Source organism: Balearica regulorum, chromosome 3 (genome assembly GCF_011004875.1).
Source record: "Balearica regulorum gibbericeps isolate bBalReg1 chromosome 3, bBalReg1.pri, whole genome shotgun sequence".
NCBI lineage: Eukaryota > Metazoa > Chordata > Aves > Gruiformes > Gruidae > Balearica > Balearica regulorum.
The window spans coordinates 469,058-493,347 of record NC_046186.1 but is presented as its reverse complement, the minus strand read 5'-3'; the positions used below and the strand labels follow the sequence as shown (position 1 = coordinate 493,347).

The following is a 24,290-nucleotide window of genomic DNA, read 5'->3' as shown; positions in this document are numbered from 1 at the left end:
CGGCCCCGGCATCCCTCTGGCAGCCTCTGGCCAGGAGGGGAACGGGGCGGGGGGGTCTCCCTCCAGACCCCCAGCATGGGGCCGGCGTGGGGTGCCGGGGTGTGGGGCAGGGGTGCCCGGCAAGCAGAAGCTCCCAGAGACATCCCGGCAGTGCCGGCGGTGCCTCGCGCGGGCCAGGGCTTGCTGGCACCAGGGGACCGCGGGGACACGGCTGGCACGAGCGTGGGGGGAAGGATGGAGCCAGGGCTGTGCCCCGGGCTGGGCAGCCCCCAGGGTGGGGGCAGCGGGTTTGCCGGGGGGCACCGTGGGAGGGCGCGGGGGGGGTCCCCGCCGTGGGGCAGCACCGTGGGATCATGGCAGGGTGGTCCCTGTGGCTGAGCGCTGCAGGAGGCACAGGACACACCACAGGGCAGGTCCCCACAGCGCTGCATGGCATGGCACGGCACAGCTCGGCGCTGCACAGCACTGCCCAGCGTGGTTTGCTTTGGCATGGCACTGCACGGCTCGGCATGGTTCCCGACTGCAGCACACAGCTCAGCACGGCACGGCTTGGCACGGCACAGCTTAGCATGGCAGTGTGCAGCTCGGCACGGATAGACACCACGCCAAATGGCACGGTTCGGCACAGCTCAGACCTGCACCACATGGCACTACACCGCAGAGTTTGGCTCTGCACCACTCAATGTAGCTTAGCCCCATATGGCACAGCTCAACGCCACGCTGCGTGGCACGGCACTGCATGGCACTGCTTGGCTTGGCACCGCACTGCACCGTGCAGCTTGGCATGGCGCTGCACACCGCCGCGTGGCCCTGCACAGCCCGATACAGCATGAAAACACTTGGCTCGGCAAAGGTCTTTATAGCATGGCATGGCATGGCATGGCATGGCACAGCTCAGCTTGGCACGCATGGCTCAGCACTGCACGGCCCTGCTCGGCGCTGCGCAGCCTGGCACTGCACGGCACAGCCTGGTGCTCCGCGGGTGGGCACGGCACTGCTTGGCTCGGCACGGCACTGCTTGGCATGGGCTGGTTCCCAGCACGGCTCAGCTCCGGGGAGCTTTGGCCCAGCGCTGCCTGGGACTGCTGGGCCTGGCTCAGCTGGGCCCAGCCCAGTTTAGCCCAGCACGACATGGGCTCAGCTCGGTTTGGCTTGGCCGGGTCCAGCGTGGGTTGGCTCACCGCGGTCCGGCCTGGCTTGGCACTGCATCGGCTCGACCCGATCTGGCCCAGCGTGGTTCAGCCCGGCTCGGCTTGGCACTGCACCACCCAGCCTGGCTTGGCTCAACTTGGCCCAGTCCAGCTTGGCTCGACACTGCACAGCCCTCGACTACGCTTGGCTCGGCCCAGCCTGGCTTGGCTTGTCCAGGACGGTCTGGCTTGGCACGGCACGGCACGGCACGGCACGGCTTAGCCGGGCTCACCAAGGCCCAGCCCAGCCCAGCTGAGCCCCGGGCACCCTGGCACAGCCCAGTCCGCCACCGCCCGCAGCTGTTTTGCCCCGGCGCGGCTCGGCCCGGCCCGGCCCGGCTGGGCTGGACTGCGCTCGGCTCGGCCCGGCAGGCGCTAGGACCGCGCGGCGGGCGGGCGGCGGGCGGCGCGGCTCGGTGCTGCAGTGGAGGCGGCGGCGCTGCGGGAGGAGGCCTCGCCGGGCAGCGCAGCGGCGGCGGCGGCTCGGCACGGCTCGGCACGGCGCGCCGGGCCCGCACCGGCCCAGGTAACGGCCCCGCAGCGGCGCGGACACGGGTGGCCACCGCGGACCCCCGGGACGGGGCACCCTCCCCCCCCCCCCCCGCCCCGGCTCGGCACCCCCCGCCTCGGCGGGACTCGGCTCGGCTCGGCGGGACTCGGCTCGGTTCGGCACGACTCGGCTCGGGTCGGTTCGCCTCCGTTCGGTTCGGTTCGCCTCCGTTCGGCTCGGCTCGGTTCGGTTCGGCTGGGCTCGGCCCGGCCCGCGGAGCCCGGCGAGCGGCCCGCACCCCCCGCGGACACCCCCGCCCCGGCCGTTGCGTGTGTCCGTCCGTCCGTCCGTCCCCCACCCCCGGCCCGGGGGGGCGTCGCGGCGGCGGGCGGGGGCTGCGGCGGGGCCGGGCCGGGCCGGGGGGGCGCAGCGCCGAGCAGGAAAACATGGCAGCGGCCGGGCCGCCACCCGCCGGGCCGGGCCCGCGTCGCGGCGCCCCCCCCCCCCCCCCCCGCCCCGCCCCCGGCCCCCCGCGGCCGCCCCCGCTCCCGGCCCGGCCCCGCTCGGCGGGCGGGGGTGGCGGCGGCGCGGCCCGGCGGGCCCGGCCCCCGCTCCCCGCGGCGCCGCCGTGTCCTTGAGCGCCGCGCCGGGCGGCTGAAGGGCAGCGCGGGGCCCCGGCCCGTTCCCGCTCCCCGCGCCGGGGCTGCGCGGCCGCTCGGGGGGGGTGTCAGCGCCGTGTGACCCCCCCGGTCCCACCGCCCGGCTGCGGGGACCCCCGGGGCGGAGACCCCCGCCCGGGCCGGGGGTGCTCCCTGCCCGGTGCGGGGCCGCTGCCCGCAGCCCCCGGCCCGGCGCCGGTCCCTCGGCCGGTAGCGGAGCTGCCCCGGGGACAGCGGGCGGGCAGGCGCCAGCCGAAAGTTTCGTTTTCTGGACCCGAAGCCCCCGCGGGCAGCAGAGGAGCCGCAGCCCCGGTGGGGAGGGGGCGGCGCGGGGCAGAGGCCTGGCAGGGTGCTCGGGGCTGCCTGCCCGCTGCCTGCCCCCTGCCCGCCCCCTGCCCGCCCCCTGCCCGGCTCCCTGCTCGGCTGCCCCGGCTCCCCCGGCCCCGGCGGGGCTGCGGCTGGGCCGCCCGCTCGCTTCCCCCTTCCCTCTCTCTTTATTTTTTCTCTCCCCCCTCGTTTTCGGGTGTTCGTGTGCGCGAACCTGCGGGCAAATGAAATTTTCCTCTTCGCTCAGTTCCTCTTTCTTTATTTCTTCCCTTTGTGTGACGTAGACGGTGTCACCACGGGATTGGCGTTCGGTGCTTGCATTGCTGCACCGAGTGCGCGCTGGCAGGAGACGGCCGCGACGCCGGGCGCCCGCGTCCCGCTCGGCTGCACCGGGGGTTGCGCCCCTCGCCCGGCCCGGTGGGGACACCCGGACGGGGAGACCCGGACCAGCCCCGAGCGAATCCCTCGAAGCCGGCGGCCGCGGGGAGCCGGAGGGGAGTGGATGTTGTCGTACCCGGCGGCTGCTCCCGGCAGCTCCCGCGCCTGCACTGGCCTTTCGTGCTGAGTCAGCTCGAAACTTCCTAGCGGGAGCCGCTTTTCGTGACACGCAGCGCCCGCCGCCTCTCGAGGAAAGGCGGGATGCCGGTGCCCGTGCCGCTGGCCGGCTGGCGAGGCCGCGGCCCAGGCGTTCCCCCGGCTGCCTACGTGACCGCCGGGCACAGGTGACGTCCGTGCCTGAAACCCGGCCGCGGCCGCTGCTTCGCTCCCGCTTCGCCATCGGGGCTGCGGCAGAGCCAGTCCTCTGGGCCGTGCCGGGGCGGCCGCTCGGGGACCATCAGGTGGTGGTTTTCGTACGGGTATTTTTAGGACTGCACATCTGCGCGTCCCTGCCCGACGCCTTCCCACGGGCTCTGCCCTGCCTGCACCGCTGCCTGTGCCGCTGCCTGCCTGCCTGCCTGCCTGCCCCGGGCAGGCCGGGCCGTTAGCGAGCGTGCGGCACCCAGAGGGGAAAGCGCGTGGGCTTGCCAGCTAACTGCCGGCACGCGTGTGCATGTGCCCGGGGCGCCCTTTGCCAGGTGCACGCGTGCCCCGGCAGCTCCGGCTGCGCGGGAGGAGCTGGTGGCGTTTGGGCGTGCGGTTTCGCGAGGACGGAGCTGGCGTTCGCTCTCCGGTTTGCCGCAGGAACCCGCTCACCCTCGAGGCCCTGCGTCCGTTCGGGGTTTTAACGCCGGCCGAACCGACCTGCGGAGCGGGACTCCCGCCGGTGCCACCGCCGTGGCGTGGGGCAGGGACTCCTGGGGCCGTGCCGGGCAGCTAGGGCCCGGAGGGGCGTCGGGCCGAGCCGCTGTCCCGCTTCCCCACCGCGCTCGTGCCGCAGGGCTCGGCATGCGCCGCCGCCGGTTGGGCCTGTTCCCGCGGTTAACTGCCCTTCCCAGTTCAAAGCCCGTGCCCGACTGCCGGTTTGAATTGCCCCGGCTCCCTGGCTCGGCCTCCAGCCCTGCTCCGCTGCCAGCTGGAGGTTCTCCGTGGTGCCCGGGGCTCTGCCCGCAGCGGCCCTCGCTCACCGTACTCACACCATCTCTTGGCCTTCGTCCCCCCCGACACGCTGAGCACGTCGGGCTCCTCGGCTCTGGGCTGCGAGGCGTTCCCGGAGCTCTGGCAGCTCGCTCGCCGCTCCTTCGCGAAGCCCGCCGGGTTTGCACCGTCCCGCCTGCAAAACGGCACCGCGTGCCAGTGCCGGGCCCTTCCACGCGCGTGACCGTCCCGCGGGCGGTTTCGTCTGACCCCGGCCCTCGTTAGCGCTCCTGCTTTGTAGGATCAGGCTCTGGGGCTGTGTTTGTGTTTGCTCGTGGTGTGCCTCAGCAGTGCAGGGCAGCACATCGCTCCCCGGGGTGCAGTGCGTCGTTTCTGGGGTGCAGTGCCGTGCCGCGCATCGCTCCTCGGTGTGCGGTGCAGGGCCCTACATTGCTCCGTGGGGCGCAGTGCTGTGCCGTGCGTCGCTCCCCGGTGTGTAACGTGGGGCTGGTTCGGTGGTGCAAACAAACCTGGGGTCCCCCCCCTCCGCACGTGGTCTGGTTTTGGCGCCTGCTGCGAGCACGCCCCGGTGTTCCCCGGCACCTCGTCCCCCCGAAACCCCGGTGGGAGCTGGCAGCGGTTCCCGGGCGGCTGCGGCGAGGGCAGGAATTGCCGCGCGTGTGGCCGGGCGGGCGGCCGCTTCCCTGCCCGCCACGTGCACCCCCGAGCAGCGTGGCCAAATATTTTGCTCGTAAGTTATAATTACGGGGGATGAGGTCAACGCTTTGCCCACGACGGTGGTTTCGGCACAACCATCTGTTTGGAGGCGATCGCAGGGGAGCTGCCGCCGCTCGGCTAAATTTTGCACCCTGGTTTGGGGGGGGGGGGGGGATGCCCACCCCGTCCCCGGTTGCCCCTGCCAGCAGCACCCCCGCCGCGGTGGGGCTGTGGGTGGTGGGGGGAGCACCCACCGTGAGTCAGGGGTGGGGGGGCGCAGGGGGGTGGGGGGGTGACTCACGGCCGCGGCTCCCGTCCCCTCTGAGTCAATCCTGAACTTCTTCCTCGGCGCTGGGAGGGAGGAGGAGGAGGAGGAGGAGGAGGAGCGCGGCTACCCGGGGGTGGCGGTGACTCAAAGTGACAACAACAATAATAATACGCTGCGGCACTTGTCACGGGAGAGGCGTTTGGACGGGGTCCCTCGTGCGTCCCCACCGCCTTCGGCGGTGGGGACGCACGAGGGACCCCGTCCAAACCCGGTGGGTGTCACCGTGCCGGGGGATGCAGCATGCGGGGTCACGTTAGGACAGGGAGGGGGGGACTGCGGTGAAGGTGTCACCTGCCACCGGCACGGGGGGCTGTCGGGGACCCCGCTTGCCATCACCTAAAATGGCCGTTTGGGTTTCTGCGGGTTGCCGGCTGCGGCACGGTAACGGCGGGTGCCGGCAAGGTCCCTAAATGTAAAAAAAAAAAAAAAAAAAAAAAAAAAAGGCGGGTTTTTGGTTGGGGTTTTTTTTTATGTCAACACGGCGTGTCTCATCCATCCATCGCAGGTAACCTACTTTGAAACGCCTCTGCCGTGCGGCGAGCGTGACTCGCCGGGGCCCTGCCGTGCGGGAGCGGCACGGCGCGGGTTGGGGCTGCCGGTTCCCCCGCTCGCCGTCAGCCATAAGGTCAGCCCGAGCGGTTAAATAGGGAGGCAGGAGGGAACGCGGCGAGTCCCTCCCCGCGCTTCGGCGGCGAACGCTGGGCGAGGGGTCTGTCCTCCCTTCACCGCCGCCAAACCGCTGTGGCGGCGATGGGGATGATGCCCCGGCGCTGCGGGAGGAGGGTCTCGGCGGCCTAGCGCGGGGGCACGGCGTCACAGCCCCCCGTCCCGTCCCAGCCCGCCAGGGTGGGCGAGCCTCGGCCCGGTAAGAGCGGCGGGGGAGCGGGGACGGTGCCGGGGGCCGTGGCAGGACCCCGCACGTACCCTTCGTGGCGGGGCCACGCTCGTCTCACGGTGCCGGCGGTGGGGCCGGGGGAGCGGGAGGCAGCGGGTGCCGCCGGCTTCTCCCCGTCTTTGTTCGGCAGCCGCCGGCCCGGGGCTGCCGCGGGGTTTGTACGCAGCCCAACTATTTTTAGTGCGTTTGGAGACCATGTTTGCTGGAAGCGAATCAAAGCCCGCGAGCTGGCCCTTCGGCAGCGCCAAGCGGGGCGGCTCACGGCCGCGCGCTTCCCCGGGCACCGGGGATGCTGGGGGGGGTGGGGGGGTGAGGGAGGGTCACCTGCCCTCCGGGGCTGCCGGAGGGACCCCGGTGCGGTGGGGCTGGGCCGGCGGGCCGCGGGCGGCCGAGCCATTTTCCCGGGCTGCGGGGAGGCGCAGGCAGGGACCCGCCGGGCAGCGGGGACGCCGGCACCCTGCGGTGCCCTTGGGCACGGGGGGATCCCCGGGGGGGTGGGGTGCCCCTGCCGCGGCGGTGCCCGGGTGCAGCCGGGGTGTCCCCGGGCGCTTCCCAGCGGCACGTGTCCTCCCGTGCCCGCAGCCGGGGCTTTGCCGAGGCACAGCGCGGCGGGAGCAGGGCCGGGGGCTCCGGGGGGCACGGGCAGCTCGCAGGGACGCGGGGCCGAGGTGCCACGCCGTGCCGTGCCGAACGGCGTGTCGTGCCACGCTGTGCCGAACGGCGTGCCGTGCCGTGCCGAACGGCGTGCCGTGGTGCTGGGGGCACAGCAGCTGCCGGACGGGTGCCTGCAGCGGCAGCGCGTGGGTGCTCGGGGTGCTCGGAGCCAGCCCCGACTCCTCACCGAGGGGCTCCGCGGGGAGCGGGCACGGGCAGGCCCTGCGCGGCAGAGGGCTGGCACGGACGGTGCCCCGGGAGGGGGCCAGGCACCCGGCCTCCCGCCGGCGGCTCCCGAGCTGGCGCAGCAGAGGGACGGGGAAGCCCTTCCCTGGCCCCCACCTGCTGGCGCGGGGCTGGGGGGGGCAGCCTGCACCCCACATCCCATATCCCATACCGCTGTCCTGCACCCCTGGGTCCCATCCTGCACCCAGCACCCCTGTCCCGCACCCCCGGGTCCCATCCTGCACCCAGCACCCAGTACCCCCATCCCATGCCCCTGTCCTGCACCCCTGGGTCCCATCCTGCACCCAGCACCCTTGTCCTGCACCCCTGGGTCCCATCCTGCACCCAGCACCCCTAGCGCGCATCCTGCACCTGTATCCCACCCCCCCTGCCCCCCCCCCATGCCCCGCGCTGCCATCACTCCCCCTGCCCGCACCCCTGCCCGCACCCCAGCCCAGCCCTGCCTGCGAGGGGCCGTGCCGGGGGGGCCGGGGCAGGGACAGCCGCTCCCACCCTCCGCCCACCCGCCGGCCCCCGGCCGAGCACCCCGAGGGGTCCCGGTGCCCGCGGCGGTGCTGGCGGGGGGGGGGGGGGGGGTGTGTGTGCTGCAGCCCGGCGGGGCCCCCCGGCCCCCCTTCCCCGCAGGCAGCCCCCCCCCCCCCGCAGCCCCCCCCTCTCCCGCAGCCCCCCCCCCACAGCTCCCCCCCCCACAGCCCCCCCCCCCCCGCAGCCCCCCGCAGCCCCCCCCCCCGCAGCAGCCGCGGGGACGGGAGGGACGTGTCGGGTTTTGAGTTTCTGTTCCCAGCAGCAGCGGCCCTGCCCGCCCCGCAGCCCCCCACCCCGCCGGCTGGGAACGGGCTGCGGCTGGAAAGCTCTAGAAACAAATTGCAGCTCCGGTGCCAAAGGCAACAGCAGCCTCGGCCATGGCTAATGCAGCGTTTGCCATAGCAACAGGTGCTGGGGCTGCCGCCGCCTCCGCAGCCCCGCGGGGCCCTGCCCGCGCCCCGCGCCCTGCAGAATGCGCCCCGCGCCGCCCCGGGCGCCCCGCGCCCTGCAGAACGCAGAATGCGCTCCCCACCGCGCGCCCTGCGCCGTGCGCCCTGCAGAACGTGCCCTGCGCCCCGTAGCGCGCGCCCTGTGCGCCCTGCACCCCGCACGGCGCACCGCGCACCCCGTGCCTTGCAGCTCACGCCGCGTACCGTGCATCCCGCGCTGTGCACCGCATGCCGCGCACCCCGCGCCGCGTATCGCGCACCGCACGCCCCACACCGTGCGCCACGCGCCGTGCACCCCGCGCTGCTGCAGCCAGCTCCGTGCACCCCACACCTCGCACCCTGCACCCCACTCTCTGCACCCCACGGCCGGTGCGGGCCGGGGCTCGGCCGCCTGCCGGGGACGATGCCGGGGACAACGGCCCGGCCCAGCCCGGCTGAGTCAAGGTTGTGGCGTGTTAATAATTGCCGGGGCCGGGGCGCGGTGCGGGGGGTGGCAGGGCCGGCGCTCCCCCCTCACGTCAGCCCTCTCTGCTTCCCGCAGGGGCAGGAGGATCCAGGCAGGCGGCGGGACGCAGGGGCTGGCCGCTGCAGCGGGCAACGGCTCCCCGACCCCCTCCTCGGTGCAGAGAGCCGGAGCGCGGCGGCGGCGGCGGGGTCCGCTTTGGTGCTGAAGAGGTGACGGTCCCAGGCGCCCGCCCTCGCTCCCCACCATGCCGTCCAGCGGGACCCTCGACGCCAGCAGCCCCGCGCCGGACCGCGAAGCGCTCGACACGCACAAGGTAGGGTCCTGCCGCGGCTCTGCCGGCTCTCGGCGGGTGGGGGGGGGGCTGCGGGGGGCTCCCGCTCACACCGTGCCCGTCCCCTGTCACCGGGCTTGGCGCTGCTCCTGCGGTGCTGGGGTGGCGGTGGGCTCCGGGGGTCTGGCTCATTCCTGGCCAGTGCCAGCTAGCAGGCGTGCCGGGAAAAGGGGGTGCGGGGTCACCTCCGGCGCGCCAGCCCCGCTCCCCCTCGCCGCAGTGGGGAGCGCAGAGCCGGGCGGGGGGAGCCCTGACCCGCGGCCGGGATTAGCACGGATTGAGCTATGCCTGGGGGGAGCGCGGGGAGGGGACGGGGAAGCCGGGACCTGCTGTCACCTCCTGGCGATGGCCAGTGCCGGGGCAAGCCCGGCTGCGGGGAGAGGCTGCCATGATGGGGGGGGGGATCCCCAAGGCTGGGGGCTGCCCGGCCCTGGGCTGGGTGGGTGGCAGTGGGGTGGGGGTGGGTGCGTGCCCTGGGCCCCAGAGCAGCGGGAGGGGGACGTGGGGCCCCCGGCCCCCAGGCTCGAGCCCTCTTGCCAGTCCTGCTCCCTCGGCTGCGGGGGCTCGGGGGTCCCCGCCCTCCGCTTGCCGGGCGGCACGTGGTGCACGCTCGCCTTCTCGTGGCTGCTTCTTGCGAGGGGCTCGTGGCCCCGGCGGGTGGCCCCCCACGCTGCGTTCCCCTGCCCTCCCGGCTGGAGCGGCTCTGTGCGTGGCGGGGGGGTGTCCCCCAAACCGCCCTGCCTGCTGCGGGACAGAGCGGGGCTGAGCTGGGGGCGAGGGGCTGCGCCGGGACGGGTGGCGGGCTCTGACCGTGTCCTCGGTGCTCCCTGGCATCCCTGCCACACGAGGACACGCCAGGCCGGTGCCGGCAAAGGCATCGCTCGTCCTGCAGAGCGGAGGAGCGTCCCCACGGGCGCAGGGCCCGGCCTGCCCCGGTCAAGGCGTGGGGACCGGGGCCAGCAGCCAGCTGGACGCCATCCCGCTGCGGGCAGCACGGGCTCGGGGTCATCTGAGTTCCTGCAGGCTGGCTTGGCCGCAGCGGCCATGCCGTGCCTCCGTCACCGGGTCAGACCCAGCTGGCCCCTGCACCGGTGCTCCCCGTCCTCCAGCCGTCGCTCCTGGCTGCGGGAGGGGCCGACCCGTGCACCCGCTGGGAAATGCCCGGTGCGTTCTCGGTACGGCCGAGGGGGACGAGCAAACCGGGGCTCGGCTGGTCGGTCCCGTGCTTTCCCCCGCAGTGGGTTATGCCAGGGCAGGCGCGTGCGGCTGAGCACACCCGTGTGGGTCACTGGCACCGGGAGTGTGAGCGAGGCGGACGCGGCAGCCCACCCCGTGTTTCGGTGCGGTTCTGGAGGCGTGTGGCAGAGCCAGCTTCGAGAGCGGGTCGCAGGGCCGTGGCACGGGGGGGGTCTGCAGGGAAGAGCCGTGGGAGAAACCGTCGCCTGCGGTGCAGCCCGGCTCGCCCTCGAAAGCAGGACCGGTGCCGGTCCCCAGGGTGCCAGCGACCCACGTGGGCTGGCAGCGAGCGTACCGCGAGCGCGCCCGGCTGAGCGCTGTCCTGGCCTGACCCCGCTGGGATGCGGCATCGCCTCCCCCGCAGCCACGCGCGGAGGTCACCTCTGCCAAAGGGATGCGTGCTGTCGGCGGGGCCGGGAGGACGAGGCCGTCCCCCGACGCCCATGGCATCGTAGTTTGCACCGGCGCCGGCTGCCCTCGGCACCGACCTGGCGAGGCTGAGCTCCAGCTCCCTTGCTGGGGGGGGGGGGTGTCTCTGCACCCGCCTTCTCCTGCCCCCCAGCCCGGTTTCCCCCCCTGCCGCTGAAGGGTCCTGGCTCTCGCCCCGCCACCGGCCCGGTGCAGCCGGGAGCTGGGACCCGGCGCTGCAGCCATGGAGCCAGCACTGCGTCATGCAGCAGCTTTCCTCCTCGGCGGTGGTTTCCCTCCGGGTTGTTGCTTGGCAGCGGCGCAGGAGCGCGGTGCATCGGGGACGCGCCGTGCAGCCCCGCGCCTGGCCGAGCCCCGGGAGAAGGGGAGCGGGGTGATTTACGGGGAGATGACTCAGCTCCGAGCGGGCCGTAGGCGGCGAGGGGCTGCGGCACCGGCACCCCTGCACCGGGCGGGGGGGAGCGGATCCCCCCGTGGCCCTTTGCACCAGCCCTGCTGTGCCCGGGCTGCGTTCCGGCTGCTCAGGCGCCTGCCCTGCTCCTGGGGTGCCGGCCGTGCCCCGGGGCTCCCCCCGGTGCCGCCCCGGGCCCCGCGTCCCCCGGCTCGGTGACGTGGGTACACGGGTTTGCAGCGGTGGGGACGGTTCTGTGCATGCGGGGGCACCTCCCTGTCTGCGCAGCGGGGACACCCCCTGCCCCCTCACCCCCCCACCCCGCCGGCATTTTGTGTGCCGGGCACCTGCAGCAGCGTGGGGAGCTGACCGGGGCGGGGGGGGGGCGTCCTGCAGCCGGGGGCAGCACCGGGGGGGTCCCAACACCACGGGTGGAGCCAGCGGCTGCGTTTGCAGGCAGAGCACTGTGCCCAGCGCGGCCTCGCCGGGACGGGCCCAGGCCGTGGGGGGACCCGCAGCGGTGCCCAGTGCTGCCGCTCGGGCGCTGAGACGGGGCTGGGGCAGCACGGCGCCCGCAGCCCCCCCGAGAGAGGGCATTGCCCCTCGGAGCCCCCCCGCCTCACCGGCACCCACTGGGTGCTGCCCAGCTCCGTCCTCCCCCTGGCCGCCCGGCACAGCCCAGGTGCCAGCGCCGCGCACTCGACACCCCGCCGTACCTTTCCTTTACGTCGCGCGTAAACACCGCCGAGACCCGGCCACAGTCGGCACGTGGCGGGGGGCAGCTGGCTGGAGCAGCCGGGGCAGCACCGGGACAGATGTCGGGGGGGCTCGTCTCCTGCTGTGGCACTCCTGCTGCTGGGAGCGGGGCTGGGCCGGGCCTCCGGGCTCGGCCCCTGGGCTCCTCGGCAATGCTGGGTGTGCCGGTGATGGTGGCAGGAGCCATTGGTTTCCCCGTGGGGCTGGATGAAGCGCGGCCTCACCACGAGGACTGGCTGCGCGGCTGCATGGCCACCCTGGCACCACGGGACCGGGACGGTGCGCCCAGGGGCGGCTCCAGCTGGGACAATGCGCAGCGCCGCACGGTTCGGCAAGGCGGGTCCCTGCGGCCATGGTGGGGGGCTCCGCGCCGCCCAGCCACGCAGTGGGTCTGTGGGGTAGGGACCCCCGGGAACCCCCCTGGGCACCCCGTTTGGCTCCTGCGCCACGATGGAGCTGGAACTGTGATCCTGACGTCGTCCTTGGACCCGTCCCAAAACTTTCCGCCCAGGACCGCGTGGGGAGCGCGGCTCGGCCCAGGGCTGAGCCCCCGCGTGCCGCGGTGTCGCCTCTCCTTGCTCGGCCCTGGCTTCCCTGCCCGCGGCACGGTGCCAGTGGGTTCCGGGGCTGGGCATGGTCGTTGTAGGGCTGGCGGGGTGTGGGGTCAGCGCTGGGTGCTGGGGGCTGCCCTGCCCCACGCGCCGGCGAGAGGCACGCGGTGATGGAGCTGGGGTGAGCGCGGTCCCAGCAGGCCGCCATAGTGGCGGGGGACGAACGGGCACGTGGCTCCCGCGCCATCCCACACGCACGGCCCACGGTGGGGGGAGACGGGCGGCGAGGGGCACGGGGGCACGGGGGCTGGGTTTGGGGGGCAGGCAGTGGGCAGCCCAGAGCGAGCTGCTGGGGCACCGCAGCCGTGGGGCACCATGGCCGTGGGGCACCGCAGCCGTGGGGCACGGCGCGTCCCGACCCCGTGGGACCTGCGGGCTGGACCTCAGCGGGGGCGTGCTGGTTGCTGCCCGGCAGATCCGCGGGCAGCGCTGCCTGCAACCGCCGCAGCCCAAGGGGAAGGAGGGCAGTGGCAGGCAGGAATGCGGCCGGGGCTGGCGCCCGCCATGGCTGCGGGGCTGCGCGAGTGCAGCTGGATGTCGGCGCTGTCTGGCTGCCAGCCCCATCCCCTCCCCGGCCTCTCCCTCGCCAGCCCCCCGCCGGCCTCTCCTCCTTCCCCTGCTCCCCCCTCCGCGGCCTCTTCCTGCCTTGGCTGCTGCCGCCGGGATCTTCTGGGGCTCAGGTGAAACCGGTCCCGCCGCCGCCTTGGGATGTGCCGGGGGCCCCGCGCAACCCTCGCCCCGCATGCACGTCCCCCCGCCGTGCCACGGTGCCGGGCGCAGGCCCCCTGAGCGGGGAGCGGGGCCCCCGGCACGCTGCGGTCCTCGGGCAGCTGCCGCGGCCCCAGCGCGGGGAGCAGGTTCATTTCCCGGGGCCGCGTTCCCGCTCCGCCGCCCGTGCCGGCGCGTGCGCCCTGCCAGCGCCCGGGGCTGGGGCACGGTGCCGGGGAGGGAGGGACGGGGCAGCGGGGCGCTGGCAGCTGCTCCAGGGCAGGGCGTTGAAGAGGGGTGCACGGCCCCCTGAAGCGCCCGCGCGGGGGGCGGTGCAGTGAAGCAGGCAGCTGCCTGCCTGCCTGCTCCAAGGACAGCCCGGTTCCTGCTGCCTGCCCTCGTCCCCAGGGAACCGCGTGGTTCCCCACAGGTGTGCCATGCCATGCTGTGCCATGCCGTGCCGTGCCGTGGGGTCCGTGCAGCCCTTTCGCATACCGTGGTGCAGGAGCCCCCAGCCCCACGTCCGCAGGGCTCCGGCGGATTGTGGGAGCTGGCACAGGGGCACGGGGCAGGAGGGCCGGCCCGGTGAGGGCACCCAGCCCCGCGGCGGCTCGTGCCGCAGCCCGAGCCCTGGCAGGAGCCGCAATTGCCCGTCCAATGGTGCCCCGGGGGCTGCTGGCCCGGTGATGCCAGCGGCGCTCCTGCCTCACCGGCCAGGCACCCGGCCACGCGCGGCCCTCTGCAGTGCACCCGTGGTGCCGGCAATCCCAGCGCCGAGCGGGAGCGGAGCCATGCCCAGGACCCCAGGCTGCCCGGCCCCGAGGCCGGCGGCGTAACCGTCCTCTCTGTCTCCGGCTCGTAGGGGGAAGAGGAGCCCGAGGAGAACCAGAGCAAGGAGGAGAAGCAGGAGCCGGGGACGCCCATGAGGAAAGCCGGGCGGCCCGGGCGGAAGCGCAAGCATGCCCAGGTGAGCCAACGGGCACCGGGCGCGGGGGCCAGGTGGGGGGCGGCGGGGCATCCCCCTGCGGGGCCGTCCTGCCCCGCCGCCCGGTGGACGCGCCGCGCTGGCGGGAGACTACGGCTCCCGGCGTGCCGCGGGCCGGCCCGCCTCCCCTGCGTGCCGGGGCACACGGCCGCTCGCTCACGGCCCCGGCAGCCTCGGGCCGGGAGGGGAGCGGAGCGGCAGGAGGGGTGCGGCGGCCCCCCGGCCCCCAGCGCCGCCTCCTCCCCGCAGCCCCCGCGAGCCCCTCCTGTGCCTGTCGGCAGCAGCGCTCCGCTCGGTGCTGCTTCAGTCGAGGCCCTGCCGGGCATTTGGGCCCCGCCTGGGGGACTGGCACCCCCGTGCCCCCCCGTGCCCCCCCGCCACGAAGCCGCTCAGCCCTCCTCCGCCTGCCGGGGCTGGCTGGGCATGGGCAGCGGAGCCCCCGGCCCCCCGGGCGATGATGCACGGCTCTTGGGCTCGCGCCGGCAGCTGCAGTAACGAGGCAGCTGTGAGTGTGCGGGGCCGAGCCCCCGCAGCTTCCCCGGCTCCTGCCGCGCAGGCGATGCCGGATCAGTGCGGGGCTCGGCGAGCTCCCGGCTCCCCAGCCCGGCTGGCTGGGATCACGCCCCACCGCATGCCGAAGCAGCTGAAACGGCTCGTGCCGCAGAGCGCCGTGGGGCTCGCAGGCCGCTGTGACTGCAGGGGGTTGCTGCCAGGGGGCAGGGGGGTGCTCGGGGCTTTGGGCGGCAGCCGGCTCCGGTGGGCACCGGGACAGGGCACCCGGGGCCGGGGAGGGCTCGCGGAGGCGGCAGCTCGGCGCTCCCAAGCCACGGTGTGTCACGGTGCTGGCTGGGCAGCCACGGTGGCTCCCTCCCTGTCGGCTGGCCGGATGTCACGCCACCGGCTGCGGGTGCCCCCGTGAATCCGGCGGGAGAGGAGGAGCAGAGGTTCCTCTTGATGCTGGAACCCGGGGGAAGGCGCGCGTCGTCACCGGGCGCAGGCAGGGCTCGGGCAGTGTCCCCGTCCTCTCGCCCTGCGGGAGGGGATGGGGGGGGCAGAGCTCCCTGGCGGGGGGGACGAGCGGGGCCGGGGCACCTTTGCTTCGCAAAACCTTTTGTGAAGGTTTCTGGCTGCAGAAGGGGTTAATCCTGCGCTGGGACACGTCCAGATCCCTGCTGCCTGAACCAACCGGTGCTGTCACGGTGGAGGGGCCGGAGAGGCCGGGACGGCGTCACCTGGGGCGGGCAGGGGCACGGTGGGGTGCGGTGGGGCGCGGTGGGGCGCAGTGGGGCGCGGGGCCGGCAGCTGGTGGGGGAGCGGGCGGCCAGGCTCTGAGCGCCGGCTGTAAATCCGGCGGGGCGGGAGGTACGTGCCGGGGCGGGGGGAGCTGTTTCGGTGGAAGAACAATGCTGGCATGGGAACAAACGGGGAAAGGCGTCAGGAACAGAGGGAGCCTGGGAACCAGGAGGTCTCTGCCCAGCCGGGCAGGGGCCCCGGGAACCCCTCCGGCACGGCGGGTGTGGAGCAGGGTGGACGGATGGCGGCGGTGCCACGGCACCGGGCACCTCTCGGTGCCTCCTGCAGAAGAGCCGGCCGGCTCGCGGCGAGCGCCTGTCCCGCGCACGCTTGCTGCGCGCGCCCGTGCACCGCACCTGCCCCGTGCACGGCGCCGGCCCGGCCAGCCGGCAGCTCTCGCTGCCAAGCGAGGGGAGCTGGCAAGCCCCGAGCCCCGCGGGCACTGCCAGGAGGCCGGGGAAAGCCCCAGCCGGGTGCGGGCTGCTAAAAATATCCTCCCTGCTGGAGAGCCCCGCGGTGCCAGCGCCTGCGGCACGGCCCCTGGCCGGGGGTACCAGACCCGGGGCGGAGGGGAGCCGGCGAGCGGCACGGGGACCCCGGGTGAGCGGGCTGGCTCCTCGGGGACTGGCCAAGGGTCCCCAAGCCCCTGCGCGCAGGGACCCAGCAGGCAGACTGGGTGTTGCAGGAGGGTGCTGAGCGCCCGCCTACCCGCGCCCGGGGCAGGGACGCGAGCCCCACGTGGGGACGGAGCTCGCCGGCACAGGGGGCTCAGCGTGGGACTGGCAGGGGTCTGGGCTCCGAGGACACGTGGCCGCTGCCGCCTTCCCTTGCCAGCGCGTCCGTGGGGCGGGCAGCTCGGCCCTGGGACCCCCGCAGGGGCTCGGCGGGGCGCAGAGGGCAGGCGGGAGGAGGAGGAGGTGCCGATGGCTGCTGCAGGCAGGCCTGCCCGTGCCGGAGCTGGGGACAGCGGTGCCGAGGAGCGGCCGTGGGGCCGGGCAGAGACGGAGCCTGGCAGGAGCTGGCAGCTGCCTGCAGAGTGGGTGGGGGGAGCCCTGCCCGGCGGCGATAACCGGCCCCTCGGTTTTCCCAGGTGCCGGAGGAGTTTTGCCCCGGGGGTGCGTCAGGCAGGTGAGCGGCGCCAAGGGGGTGGCCCTGCAGGGACAGGGGTCACACAGGTTTTTGGTGAGCCGAGCCATGCCATGCCGTACCATGCTGTCCTGTGGTGCGCCGTGCCGTGTTTAGCCATGCCGTGCTGCGTTTAGCCATGCTGTGCCATGTTTAGCCGTGTCGTGCCGTGCGGTGCTGAGCTGTGCCAAACCACGCCATGCTGAACCATGTGGTGCCGTGGCTCCAAGACCAGCGCCCCAGGCCCGGCAGAGGCTCGGCAGCGGGATGTCCTCTCGGCCGGTGGATCCGTGGTCGGTGCCGCAGACAGCAGCAACTCTGCCAGCACCTTTGCCCTGGCAGAGGGGGGGCACGGCCCAGGGACTGCCCCGTCCCCCACCCCCCCGCCCAGCAGCTCCCCGCACTCGGGCCCTGCGGGTTTGGAGCTGCCACCGCTGCTCCGGCACGGGGAGCGGCACGAAGCTCCCCAAGGTCAGTGGCGCATCGGGGACCGGTCCCCAGCGTCGGCACGCATCCCCGGCACAGCCAGCCCCTGCCCCGCGGCCGAGGCCCCGCCGGCGTCCCCCCGGCAGCGAGTGAGGCGGCGGGGCCGGCACGGGGCCGTCCAGCCCGGCGGGCTCCCGGCAGAGCAGCGTCCTTGGCGGGGGCCCAGCGGAGGGGAGGGGAGCGGGAGAAAGGCAGCGCTTGTTCCCAGGGCCCGGCCGGCGCGGAGGAAGCGGGTGGGTGGGCAGGAAGGCAGACCCGCCGCCGGGCCCTCCTTGGGGATGGGGACGGGCGCCGGGGCGGCCGGGAGGAGCAGGGCCACGAAGTGGGTCCCGGCCTCCCCTTCCCCTGTGCCTCCCTGGCCCGGCGGCCGGTATCTGAGTGGCAGCACCAGGACATGCTGGCGGCACGGGGGGGTCCGGTGAGCTAGGGTCCAGCTCCGACCCAGGTGGGGAAACAGCAGCAGGACCGGAGCCGGGGTGCCAGGTTTGGCTGGGGCGACTGTTCAGGGGCACGAGGGTGGTTTCGGACGGGTGCCGTGCAGGGTGTGCTGGGTGTGCCGCGTGTCCCTGCCCCGGCAGGCCATCATGTGAGGGAGAGCCGTGGTGTGAGGCGACGCGGTGCCCGTCCTGCCCCGGGGTTAACCTCCCACGTGTCCCATCCCACCACGACCCTGGGGGTGCATGGCTCCCGGACAGGGGGTGCGTAGTCCCGGCAGGGCCAGCGGTGATGGCTAATGCCGGTGCCACTGCCGTGGCCTCTCAGCCCCAAGAGGAGCTTGTGCCACCGGTGCTCCGGCCGGCCCCACGCCTGGGTGACCCCTGGGCCCCATCCTGCCCGAGGACTGGGCTGAGCCCCCCACAGCCGCGCCTCCCCCTCCGCAGCCGCCTAATCCGGAGCACATTGCCGGCCTTCCCGTTTCCTCCCGGGAAGCCCACGCAGCGCCTGTGATTGTTTTCGGCGCAGTGTCCAGGATGCGGCCCTGAGCGGGGGCTGGAGGCGGCTGGGCTTCCACCACAACCCGCAGCTCGGCTCCGGCACCGCATTGGGGGGACGGCCACCGGGGACCCCGAGGGAGGGCAGCCGCTGGCGGGGAACGCCGGCGTGCGGGCACGGGGGCACGCAGCGGGAAGCAATCCCTGCCCACTCGCCACGGGGCCCACTGTGGGACGGAGACCCCCGGCCCATTCCCGTGAGTGACGTGGGCTGGAGGTCGGGGGGCCGGGCCAGGGTGCAGCCCACGAGCCCCGCTTCACTTTGCCCTGAGGTGCCCTTCCTCCCTCCCGCCCCGACCCTGCCCAGCCAGCTCCGGCCCCTCCGGCAGCTCCTCCTGCTCAGAGCCCTGGGCCGCACCGAGCCAGCGCGGTCGTGGCGCCGGCGGTACGCAGGCACAGTGGGACACAGGCGGAGTGTGTGCCGTGCAGTCGGTTCCAGAGCCAGCACGAGGCCCGGGCGCAGGCGTGACAGATCCCCCCTCCACCAGCCGGGGACTTCGCTCTCCGGCACCCATCTCACCAGCGGTGCCGGCTCCCTCCACGGCTCCAGGGCCGTGTCCAGGTGCACCGCAGTGTCCCCGCAGTCTGTCCCGCCACTGCGGTCGGTGTCCAGGCCTCCGGGGCTGCGGCATCTGTCCGTCAGCTGGGCACGCCGAGGTTTGTCCTTCAGCCTCTGCTGCCCCGCGCACGCCCTCGCTCACAGCCGGGCACTCGTGGCACGACCCCCCCACCCTCCCGACGGCCGTGGTTTCTGCTCGGGTGAGCCGTGCCCTCCCCGGGGACCGGGCTTTGCCGCCGCCCTGGGCCCGGAGGCCGCCTGGCGCAAGGAGAGGCTGCCAGGCACCCCCGGGACTGGTGGCAGCAGCTCGCGTGTCCCCGGCACGTGGGTGTGCAGTGGCCCCCACCCTGGTGCGTGCACGTCCCCGGCACAAGTGACACCACCACGCTGGCCAGCCGGGGCTGCGGTGGGGGCTGCGTGGTGCAGGAGGGCGTTTGGGAGCAGTTCCCTGCGTCCCCGTGGGCGGCCGGGCGTTGCGCTGGCACGGCCGTGGCTCCGGTACCGCCGGGCACCCTGCAAGGGTCCCCCCAGCCCCCCCCCCCGCGCCCCCTCCCGCCTCGCCAGCCCCTTCCCCTGTGGGGCGGCTTGGCCCCTCCGGCCCCGCTCCCCTCAGCACGACAGCCCCCCGGCCACCCGCACGCCGGGGCTGGGGCCGGCAAGGCAGCGAGCGAGCGGAGGAAGTGACTCTGCCAGTGAGCCGGGGCGGCTGTGCCGAGCAGGAAGCGCCCGTCGCCGCGGGGCCGCGGCCACCAGCACGGAGAGGAGGCGCCTGCGCGGGCGGGCGGCAGCCGGACGGGGGTCTGCACGCCAGCCGGAGGGGATGCACCATGGTAAGCGGCACAGGCCTCCGCCGCCCGCCGGGCACGCCTGGGGAGAGGGCTCCTGCGCCTCACCGGGGAGCGGGTGCCGGCGGTGCCGGCGTGCGGATCCAGGGCGCCCTGGAGAGCAAAGCCTCCCCCACCACCTGCTGCCCCCCCCCCCCGAGCTCCTGCCCCACACCTCGGCCTCGGCGTCCCCTCCCGGCCCCTTCCCGGCAGCCCCAGGGCAGGGGAGGGTGGGCAGCGCCGCGGGCCCCCCGGCTCACGCCGAGCCTGGCTGGCAGCTTGGCATTTGCTCCCTGGCACCCTGCCACCGCACGGTGCATCCTGGGCCGTGTAGTTTGCTGGGGACGGGCAGGAGGGTCCCTGCGGCCGGCTCCGCTCTGTGCCACCCCGGCACCGCGCCGGCCCCGTGCCGCAGCCCCCCGGTACCCCGGCCCTCCTCTGCCTCGGGGAGCCGAGAGGTGCCGGGGGGCTGCCTGTTCCCACAACGCGGCCCCGCTTCCTGGCATCGCCACCGCAGGGACGGGGGGCCCTGCTCCGGGCAGGCAGCAGGCTGCAGGCAGGCAGGGCAGCAAGCAGGCAGGGCTTGTCTGCCCTCCCCGTGCGATCCGGCGTGCCGTGGCCGCACAGGGCTGGGCACGGCCGGGCTGGGAGCAAACCTGGGGCCTCTGCCCCCGGCCCTGGGGTCCCGCAGAGCCCCAGACGCTCCCAGCTTCTCGCGGAGCCTCTGCTGCGGGTCCGGGGGCGGGTGGGGGGTGAGCGTGGCGCCGGGGGTGCACGAGCTCGCGGAGGTGAGCGTGGGACACAGGAAACGGCCGGGTGTCACCTCCCCAGCTCCCAGCACGGGGGGCGGCGGCAGCACCCGCGGGTGTCTGTCCTTAGGCCGTTCAGCCGCCGGCACTGGGGGAGCCGCGGTGAGGCCGCAGTGGGCACCCCACGCCCGTGGGCACCATCTCTGGGGAGGATGGTGCCGTGTCTGAGCGGCTCCGCTGTCCCGCGCTGGCGAGGGCCGAGCTCCAGGGATAGGCCCCGGGGCTGGTGTGGGGCGAGCACACCCCGGGGAGGGACCGAGCACTCCCCAACACCGCGGCAGCGGGGCCGACCGGGGCCCGGGGGAGCGGCGGAGGCAGAGCCCACCCTGCCGCGGCTGCGCCGGCGCCCAGCGCTGGCTGTCGCAGTGACGCAGCAGCACTTTCACTCTCCTTCGCCACGGAAACCGCCGAGCTGGGCTGCTCCTCTCGCTCTGACTCCGCTCCCACTCCCCCCACCGCCGGCGCCGTGCCGTGCCGTGCCGTGCCGTGCCGTGCGGGTCCCCCGGGGCTGGCGGCATGGCGGGGGACCAGCGATGCCATCCCCATCCCTGCAGCCTCGCTCGCGCGCTCGGCACCGCCGTCTGCCACGCTCACATCGGTGCTGTCTGTCACGCGGGCGCGCGCTCAGGCCCGGCGTGCCGGTGAGTGCCGGCACAGACGGTCCTCCCCCGTGTCTCACGCTCGCGCACGCTCGCCGCTCTGTCGCTGCACTCGCGAGCCGGGGCCGGCTGCACGTTTCCTGCCGGCGCTGGCACCGCCTGTCGCACACACACACACACCCGCCTGTCGCACACGCACACCCGCCCGTGGGTGTTGGCGTCGCCTATCTGACACACACGTGTGCACGTCATGGGCTCCGGCTGTGCCTGTCACGCTCTTTCCCATTCTCACACTTGCGCACACCAGGGGCCACGTTTACGTGTGTCACACTTGCACACGCATGTGCACGTGGGCTTGTTGCAGGGCCTGGCTCTGCTGCTCACCTTACACACACACACGGCACGATCCCCAGCTCTGCCTGTTGTGCGCACACGTGTGGGAGCGCCCAGCCGGGCTGCCGTGCACACACACGCGGTTGTCACACACCTCATTCCTTCCTGTCCCACGCACACAGCCGTCACGGGCCCTGGCTCCGCCTGTCTCGCACAAGCGCGCGCACACGCACCACGTCGTGGGGAGGGCGGCCCCGCGGCCCCGCCACGGATGGGGACACCCAGCTCTGGCCCCGCACCGCGGCGTGGCAGCACGGGCGAGCCGGGCAGGGCGGCCAGCACCAGCGTCCCCTCGGAACGGGGACGGGAGCGGCCGGGTGACATCCCAGCGCGTCCTTGTGCCGAGGGTACCGTGGCACCACGTCCTGGTTCGAGCGTGGCGTGGCCGTGTGTCACTCTCCTGCGGGTGTCCTGGTCCTGAGGGCTCCATGGGCGCTCGTCCTGGTCTGGAAGGTGTCACGGCAGCGATCCGGGTCCTCGTGGTGTCACCTCCTTGTGTCCGGGTCCTGGGTGCCACGGTGGTGTGTCCCGCGCCTGAGGGTGTTCACCGAGCTGCTCCTCAGGGTGTCACGGCAGCGAGTCTTGGTCCCGGGTGCCACGTCCATGCGTCCTGGTCCTGAGGGTGCCGTGTCCATGTGTCGTGGTGAGGCCGTCGTGTGGGCTGACGCCGGCAGGCAGCTCAGCACCACGCAGCCGCTCGCTCCCCCAGCCGCCCGCAGTGGGACGGGGCAGAGGAGAGGAGGAGTAGAAGCCAGAAGCGGAGGGGTGGAGGTGCGGTGGTTTAGCGAGAGGAGGGGCGGCGGCAGAAGAGGGAAGGGAGCAACGAACCGAGTGACGCAAAGGCGTCCCTCACCACCCGCCGTGGGCAGACCGATGCCCTGAGCAAAAGATGTCGCCTTACCCCAACCCCTCCGCTCCCTTTTTGCTGCTGATGGGAGGTTACGTGGCGTGCGACGTGTCATTTAGTCGACGTGGTGGTGTTGGGTTGACGGTTGGACTCGATGACCTTAGAGGTCTTTTCCAGCCGTAATGGCTCTGTGATGCCATGATTGGTTAGTTCGGGTCAGCTCCCGTGTGACACGGCTTGGTGTCCTGGTCCTGAGGACACCATGGTGGGCTATCTGGGTCCTGAGGGTGCCGTGGCAGCGTGTCCTAGTCCTGGGGGTACCGTGACATCGTGGTCTGGCCCTGAGGGTGTCATGACACCATGTCCTGGTCCTGAGGGTGCCTTGGCCATTTGTCCTGATCCTGAAGGTGTCGTGACCACTTGTGCTGGTCCTGAGGGTGTCCTGGCTTTGTATCCTGGACCTGAAGGTGCTGTGACAGTGTGCCATGGCTGCGTGTCCTTGTCCTGAGGGTGCCGTGGCTGTGTGTCCTGGTACCGATGATGTCGTGTCCGTGTGTCTTCATCCTGAGAGTGCCGTGGCATTGCGTTCTGGTCCTGACTACGTCGTGGCCATGTGTCCTGGTCCTGAGGGTGTTGTGGCAGTGTCTCCTGGTCCCGAGAGTGCCATGGCTGTGTGTCCTAGAGCTGAAGGTGCCGTGGCCTTCTGTCCTGGTCCTGAGGGTGCCATGGCCTTCTGTCCTGGTCCTGAGGTATCTATGGTGGTCCAGGGAGCGCTGTGGCTGGGTGTCCTGGTCCTGAGGGTGTCACGGCTGTGTGACCAGGTCCTGAGGGTGTTGTGCCACCATGTCCTGGTTCCTGAGGATGCCATGGCAATGTGTCCTGCTCCTGAGGATGTCCTGGCAGCATGTCCTGGTCCTGAAGGTGCCATGGCATTGTGTCCTGGTCCTGAAGGTGGCACGGTAGAGTGTCCTCATCCTGAGAGTGTCACAGCAGCACGCCCCGTTCCTGATGATCTCATGTCCCTATATCCTGGTTCTGTGGGTGCCGTGGCACTGTGTGGTGGTCCTCATGGTGCCATGGCCGCGTGTCCTGGTCCTGCGGGTGCCATGGTAGTGCCGTCCTGCCCCCGGGCACCCTGCCAGTCCCTGCAGGCAGCGGCAGCCCGGCTGCCTGAGGTGCAGGAGGCAGAACTTGGTCTTTTCAGCATAACGCGCGTTTGTCACCGCGCCGTGGAGCCGTGTCTCCTGGGCTGTGGTCCCAGAGATACCCTGCGTCATCTGTGGTGGGGAAACAGGTCAGGGCAGGGGGACGGGGACGGGGGCTGGACAGCACTGGGTGCACCAGGGTGGTGGTGCCAGGAGTCGCGCCATGCGGCCCGGTGACGATGGCTGGTGGGGTGTGGTGGGGACAGGGGTGGGGGTGCAAGCGGGGCCGTGCCCCCCCCCCCGCCAGCGCCCATGGCAGCTCCTTTCCCTCTCCTTCTCGGCAGGTGGAAAGCAGTGACACCCCCAAAGACATCGCAGCCATCCCCAAGTGCCCCCCGCCCTGCCCGGAGGCCAGCCCCGCCGAGCCGCTGCCCAACGGGGACGTGGAGGGGGACGGCGCCCAGTGGAAGGGCGCGGAGGAGGGCGGCGCGAGCCCCAAGGGCGGGCGCCCCGAGGAGGACGAGACGGAGAGCCTGCCGGACGGCGAGACGGGCCGGGCGCTGGAGAACGGCCGCTGCACCCCCAAGGAGGGCCTGGACGCCCCGGCCGATGAGGGTGAGCTGGCCCCTTCCGACCCCCAGAAGAAACGCGGGAGGAGGAAACTCCTGGAGGCCGCAGAGAAAAGTAAGACCTCAGCGTTGAGGGCTCCCCGCTACGGGGCCGCGGCTCTGCCCGCGCGGTCTGCCGGCGCCCACTGCGCCCCTCCGGGGACCCCCGGCCCCCACCGCCCTGCCGGGCACGCCGTCCCCGGGAGGGGTCCGGGCCGCAGCGGCTCCCGGGCTGGGGAGCGCTGCCGGAGGAGGAGGAGGTGGCGGAGGTGGAGGAAGGGCTGAGCCCCTCTGTGCCACGCAGGATTCGGGACGGGGCAGCGGATCAGGGCGGGGGCTGCCTGCGCGTGCTCATCCCGTCACGCCGCCCTTCCCACCGGGCTCCGCTCCCCCAGCAGCCGCGGGGCGGGCAGGAGGGGAGGGCAGCGTGCGTTCGTGCCGCTGTGCATGGCAGCCCTGCATGTGCCGCAGGCGTGGAGCCCCGCTGCCCCGGTGCCGAGGAGGTGCCGGCTCTGGTGCCGGCGCTGCTCTGGGTGTTGCGTGGAGCGTGCGAGGCAGCGGGCTCGGTGCCGCACCGAGGGTCAGCTCCAGGCACCAGCGCGTGCTGGGGACCGACCGGCCGGCCGGCTGGGGAGCGGCTGGGCAGAGGAGGCCCCGGGGGTCTCGGTGGGCACCAAGTTGACCACGAGCCGGCAGCGGGTC

At 73.7% G+C, this 24,290-nt stretch overlaps 1 protein-coding gene across 2 annotated transcripts in view; it reads left to right on the top strand.

The window, feature by feature from the left end:
• The first annotated feature begins 1,567 nt into the window (after positions 1-1,567).
• Positions 1,568-24,290, top strand: part of DNMT3A (DNA methyltransferase 3 alpha) — a 40,869-nt gene continuing 18,146 nt past the window's right edge. Inside the window, exons 1-4 of one of the 2 annotated variants that reach the window (XM_075750201.1) lie at positions 1,568-1,716; positions 8,537-8,774; positions 13,786-13,890; positions 23,325-23,595. In XM_075750201.1, coding sequence (XP_075606316.1) covers positions 8,706-8,774; positions 13,786-13,890; positions 23,325-23,595 — 445 coding nt within the window. In that variant the 5' untranslated portion in view covers positions 1,568-1,716; positions 8,537-8,705. Of the gene's footprint in view, positions 1,717-8,536; positions 8,775-13,785; positions 13,891-23,324; positions 23,665-24,290 lie in introns of both variants that reach the window. The other variant, XM_075750200.1, reaches the window with a different exon arrangement.